Consider the following 6444-nt stretch of genomic DNA (forward strand, 5'->3'; position numbering starts at 1 on the left):
TCTGTGACAATTCGCAACTGCGACGTTTCGCAACTATGACATTTCGCAACCCAGAAAGTTGCGAAACATCTCAGATCCAAGAAAAAAAAACGCATACCGTTCTCTGGAAATCCTCCTCTCCGACTGAAGCTCGTGAAATTCGATTTCTGGATTCAGAATCCATTCTAGAAGACGTCGTCGCTTCCATTGTTTCTTCTGGATTCTCCTCCAATTCACTATCCACTTCAGACCAGTCGTCATCGTAGACATCTTCGTCTTCCTCTTCTCCGATTTGTCGTTTTTCGTTCTGAAAACCAAGAAATTCTAAAATTCTAAAATGAAATCATCAGTTCTGAAACGTCGCGATTCTAAAACAACCAGTTCTAAAACGCTCCGGTTCACATCATTTCGGGACCGGACGTTTCGGAACCGTTGTTCGAAAATGACCAGTTCTAGAATGTCGCGGTTCTAAAACGTCGCTACTTTAAAACGAACTGTCCTAGAACGCTTAGAGCATCTGGAATCAGAACCGGACCTTCTAGAACCGGTCATAGAACCACGACGTTTTGGAACCGCGGTTCTAAAACGTCACAGTTCTAAAACGAACTGTTCTAAAACGCTCAGAGGTTCTAGAACCAGAACCGGAAGTTCTAGAGCTGGACATTTTAGAACCAGTCGTTTGAGAACCACGACATTCTAGAACCGGTTCTGAAACGTCGCAGTTCTAACATGGCCAGTTCTGAAATAGCCCTTTCTAGAACGTCGCGGTTCCAAAAACCTCTTTCTAGAAAGTTCAGAGATTCTAAAACCAGTCGTTTTGAAAGAGGACGTTTTGGAACTACGGGTCTGAAACGTCGCGGTTCTAAAAGGACGAGTTGCGAAATGGCTTAAATGATCCGTTTCAGAACCGGACATTTCGCAACCGGGACGTTTTAGAACCTGATATTTCGCAACCGGGACGTTCTAGAACCGGTCATTTTAGAACCACGACATTCTAGAACCAGTTCTAAAACGTCTGGTTCTAGAAAGATCGATTCTAAAACGGCGCAGTCCAAAAATGGCTAGTTTTGAAACAGCCTGTTCTAGCACGTCAAGGTTTAGAAACAACCTGTTCTAAAGTGTCATAGTTCTAAAACGTCGCCATTGTGGTTCTGAAATGTCATAGTTCTAGATCGTCGAGGTTCTAAAACGTCGCGGTTCTAGAACGTTCCGACTTTCTAGAACCGGAACCGGACATTTCGCAACCGCGACGTTCTAGCACCAGTCATTTAAGGACCGATGGTTCTAGAACGTCGCGGTTGCGAAATGACACTGCCCCTACCTTCACAACGACATTCGAAACGATGACATCGACGCTCTTCTCCGAATATTTCCGTTTTTTCATAAGCAATTTCGTGGATTTGGCTTTTTGAACTTGTGAAATCTCCAAAAACTCTTTCAGTGGCTCTTCCAGAAGACTTCGGATATCCGATTCGCGGACGACTTCATCGAATAGCTCACCGGCTCTTCTCGGAGCATCTCGATTCCAATCCGACCGGAGGAAGAATGGTGTGCGGATTTCGTGGAATTTTTCCGCAGCCAAACCGAGCTGCAAAATTGTTGAAATCAGTTTTTTCTTTGGATTATTTTTGGCGAAAATTAAAAATCTGAGACGTTTCGCAACTGCGACGTTTCGCAACTATGACATTTCGCAACTATGACATTTCAGATCACAATTGCCGAAATGTCATAGTTGTAAAATGTCACAGTTGCGAAACGTCTCGGTTTTGAAATGTCGCAGTTGCGAAATGTCGCAGTCGTGAAATGTCTCGGTTTTGAAATGTCTGAGTTGCGAAATGTCTTGGTTGCGAAATATCAAAATTGCCGAAAAGTCATAGTTGGGAAATGTCATAGTTGCGAAATGGCATAGTTGCGAAAAGTCCTAGTTGTGAAATGACACAGTTGCGAATTGTCTCAGTCGTGAAATGTCATAGTTGCGAAATATTTCGGTTGCGAAACATCTCAGTTGCGAAATTTCAAAGCTGCGAAATGTCATAGTTGCCGAAATTTCATAGTTGCGAAAAGTCCTAGTTGTGAAATGTCACAGTTGTGAAATGTCTCGGTTTTGAAATGTCGCAGTTGTAAAATGTCGCAGTCGTGAAATGTCTCGGTTTTGAAATGTCTGAGTTGCGAAATGTCTTGGTTGCGAAATATCACAATTGCCGAAATGACATAGTTGTGAAATGTCACAGTTGCGAAATGTCAAAAGTTGCGAAATGTCTCTGTGTCAATTTAGGCTTATTTTTCGCCATTTTCAGTCTTGAATGTCTGGGTTTTGAAATTTCTCGGTTTGAAACATCTTGGTTGCGAAATGTCACAGTTGTCGTTTTTAACCATTTTTTCGGTCGTTTAAAAAATCCAAAAACCTAAGATCCGCAACTATGACATTCCGCAACTGTGACGTTTCGCAACTGTCATATTACAGGCGAATGGATAGTTGCGAAATGTCGTAGTTGCGAAATGTCAGTCATTTTTGGACCATTTCAAGTCCTCACCTTAATCTCAGTCTTTCTCAAAAACTCTCCCTTTCCCTTGAAAATCTCCGACTCGGCGATCGCTTGAGACTTGACCGATTCGCCGAGAATCGACGCTCGTTTCGATGTCCTCTCGGTTATCGAGTAGTTATCCTCTGATACCGTATGATGATCATCATCCAGACAGTGACGGTGTCGGACCGAAGACGTCGACGATGTATGCGTCGGCGGGGGTCCCAGTTTTTTGGCAACTTTCGGAGGACGGAGGAACATCAGCAGGTCGCATTCGTTGATTTCTGGAATTCTCTTGAGCATTTCCATATGGGCTCGAGTGACTTTTTGAATGAAGTCCAGTTTGGTTTTTAGGCCGGCCCGCCAACGGAGCAGCTGCTCGTAGTGCATCGTTTTCACACATTCTGATTTGAAGAGCGTTTTTGAACGACCCATGGTTGTCTGGAAAAAAAGTTATGAAACGTCGCAGTTCTAGAATGACATGGTTCTAGAATGACATGGTTCTAAAATGTCCTAGTTTAACTATCTCAAGTTCTAGAACGTAGCGGTTCTAAAATGCCTTTTTTCGGTCGTTTTCAGAATCCAAAAACTTAAGATTCGAAACTGGGACATTTCGCAACTGTGACGTTTCGCAACTATGACATTTCGCAAATGTGATGAAACAGGCGAATGGATAGTTGCGAAATGTCTCGGTTTTGAAATTTCCGGTTTCGAAATGTCTGAGTTGCGAAATGATCCATAGTTGTCTGGAAAAATAGTTCTGAAATGTCGCAGTTCTAGAATGACATGGTTCTAGAGTGTCATAGTTCTAAAACAGTCCCAAACTAGTTGGTTCTAAAATGTCCGGTTTCAAAGCATCCGGTTCTAGAACGTCTGATATTCTCTAGCTCTGTGACGTTTTAAAACTGTGACATTTCAGAACTGTGACCTCTTAGAACTAATTTCAACTTAGAACCACGACATTTTAGAACCGTGACGTTTTAGTACCGGAAAAAGAACTATTTAGATGTTCTAATACGTTGCAGTTTCAAAATGTCGGAGTTCTAAAACGACGCAGTTCTAAAATGTACCAGTTCTAAAACGTCTCGAATCTTCTGAAACGTCACAAATAATTCTGAAAAGTCATAGAGTTCTGAAACGTCGTAGTTCTAAAACGTCATAGTTCTAAAACGTCTCAAAAAGTTGTGAAACGTCCCAAATAGTTCTGAAACGTCCAAGAAAGCTCTAAAGCGTCTCAAAAAGTTCTAAAACGTCTCAAAAAGTTATAAAACGTCTCAAAAGTTCTAAAACGTCTCAAAAAGTTCTAAAACGTCTCAAAAGTTCTAAAACGTCTCAAAAAGTTCTGAAACGTCTCAAAAAGTTCTGAAACGTTCAAAAAAGTTCTGAAACGTCATAAACGTTCTGAAGCAACTTAGGCTCGAAATCGCTCAGATTGCTCAGCTTAAAATGGCTCCTTTTCAACCGATTTTTAGAGACAAAGTTGCTCATTATCAGCCTACGTTTCAGAACTAGGACATTTTTGAACCGTGACGAAATGGAACTCTTAGCTGTTCTAAGTCGGCATAGTTCTAAAGTGTCGCATCATTTTCGCTCAAATTGCTCACCTGTAAATCCGGTTGTCGATACATCCTGAAAAAGATATTCGAGCACTGTGGCTCCTTCATGAACGCCGGCGGTGGCTTATGCTCACTGGGGAACTCTTTCGAGATCAGCGACATCGGGTCCGTCCAAATCAGCACCTCATAGTCGTATTCATTCAATGGTTCCGTGTGGAATGGCGACAAATGTGTGATGCCCATTTTGTGAAGGCCGATTTCTCGGAGGAGACGCGACTTGGCATTGTGGAAGCCCACGATTCGTTTCATCGTGTCGACGGCGTCGCGATGGATGTTCGAGTGGTAGTTGTAGAAGTAGACTGTCATGAAATCGCCTTTTAGGTACGCCATCATCAGTCGTTGACGTGGCGCGTAGATGTTCGTCTGGACGAGTGGACTGTATTTTCCGTCTGAAAATAGAGATTCCAGTATTGGAGAGTCTCGTCGAGTCCACAAGTCTCTACATGTCTCGTCAAGTCTCAAGACCCGACAACACCTAACGAGAACTAACGAGACTTGATAATGCTGATGTTAGTCTCGTTAAGTCTCGCCACGTCTCGAGACCCAACGAGACCCGGTAAACTAGACCGAGACCTGACGAGACTATGAGACAGGAACACGATGTTAGTCTCGGTATAGTTTTGCTTTGTCTCGTTAGGTCTTGCCTGATTTCCTGCATATTTTCGGTAAATCTCGTCAAGTCTCGCCAAGCTCCTGAAAGTCTCGTGGAGTCTCGTCCAGGTTTCCTAAGTCTCAAAATGACTAGTCAAGTTTAGAAGTCTTGTTGAGTTTCGTCTAGTTTACCAGCATCTCGTCTAGTCTCTGTCTAGCTTTCTCGAGTCTCGGTAAGTCTCGGTAAGTCTCGTTAAGCCTTAAACGCTTTCCTGAGTCTCACCGAGCCTCGCCTAGCTTTCTGAAGTCTCGTCAGGTCTCGTCTGGCTTTCCTAACACTCGCCGAGTCTCGGTTAGTCTCGTCAAGCCCCAAACGTTTTTCCAAGTCCCGAAAAGTCTCGCCTAGTTTTCCCGAGTCTCGACAAGTCTCGTTAGGTCTCGTCTGAATTTTTTAAGTCTCGGTAAGCCTTGTCTAGCTTTCCTTGAGTCTCGTCGAGTCTCGTAGACTTTTTCGGGCATGTTCGGCCCCAAAACTCACGCAAATGATTCCTAAACAGGTGTCGCATCGAATCCACCTGACTCTTCGTTCGAATATCATTCTCTCCAAACCCATCAAACACATTCCGAATGCACGAGACCAGAATGTACTCTTCTTGATTTTGGGACTCATCCACACCCGTGTCTTCGGTCATCGCATGAAACGGATCAGTGGTCAGGACCTCGAAGCGTCCCTCATGGGGCGTGGCGCCGAATATGGAGAGGCTGGAGACAGTGACGCCTGGAAATCCAATTTGGGTCATTTCGGAAGACTCCACCCTGCCCCCCCCCCTCCCAAAAACTCACTCTCATTCGTCGAGTCGTGCTGCATAGCTCCAGGCATCTTCAGTCCACACAAATACACTCTTTCCCTGATTTCCGACTCCAGAAGTGTACCCAACGACACCTCCAGCCTGTTTCGTATTTCAAATAGTGCCGGAAGGCTGGCATGCTGGAATTCGAATCGTATCCGCTGCTTGATGACACTGCTCGTCTCGCTCTGCCGCGATGCCACATGATCCAGCCATTTGATGATCGAGTAGGCGTTCTTGCGATTCATATAGTCTTGACGGCGGAAGCTGGAACTTTAGAAAAATGTATATTGCCAATTACCTTTGATTCCAGCTTTATTTTGGCACGAAAATTACGTTTCTAGCTATATTAGGCGCCGAGATACAGCCATTTGAAGAACCCCGTGGACCACCGGATATTCGGCAATTCTTCTCGATTCCCTTCATTTTTGAGGTAATTTGGCTGAAAACGGTTCAAAATGAGTCATTTTACGCTGAAAATGAGCAATTTTGACCCTAAAAAGCGGCTTTTTTAGAACTACGCCGTTTCAGAACTTTTTGTGACGTTTCAGAACTGCGACGCTTTAGACCTTTTTGAGCCGTTTCAGAACTTTTTGTGACGTTTCAGAACATTTTGTGACGTTTCAGAACTGCGACGCTTTAGAACTTTTTGAGACGTTTAAGAACTTTTTGTGACGTTTCAGAACATTTTGTGACGTTTCAGAACTGCGACGCTTTAGACCTTTTTGAGACGTTTCAGAACTTTTTGAGACGTTTCAGAACTTTTTGAGACGTTTCAGAGCTGCGACGCTTTAGAACTTTTTGAGCCGTTTCAGAACTTTTTGTGTCGTTTCAGAACTGCGACGCTTTAGAACTTTTTGAGCCGTTTCAGAACTACGACGCTTA

At 43.7% G+C, this 6444-nt stretch overlaps 1 protein-coding gene across 1 annotated transcript in view; it reads right to left on the reverse strand.

Moving 5' to 3' along the window:
* CBG18724 overlaps positions 1 to 6444 on the reverse strand; it is a gene marked incomplete at both ends in the record, with an annotated part of 40522 nt that overhangs the window by 2762 nt on the left and 31316 nt on the right. Inside the window, 6 exons of the mRNA XM_045241741.1 lie at positions 98 to 286; positions 1301 to 1567; positions 2514 to 2945; positions 4109 to 4618; positions 5173 to 5473; positions 5551 to 5832. Coding sequence (XP_045096561.1) covers positions 98 to 286; positions 1301 to 1567; positions 2514 to 2945; positions 4109 to 4618; positions 5173 to 5473; positions 5551 to 5832 — 1981 coding nt within the window. The remainder of the gene's footprint in view (positions 1 to 97; positions 287 to 1300; positions 1568 to 2513; positions 2946 to 4108; positions 4619 to 5172; positions 5474 to 5550; positions 5833 to 6444) is intronic.

The sequence above is a fragment of the Caenorhabditis briggsae genome (assembly GCF_000004555.2).
Source record: "Caenorhabditis briggsae complete genome, chrII, whole genome shotgun sequence".
NCBI classification, from domain to species: Eukaryota; Metazoa; Nematoda; class Chromadorea; order Rhabditida; family Rhabditidae; genus Caenorhabditis; species Caenorhabditis briggsae.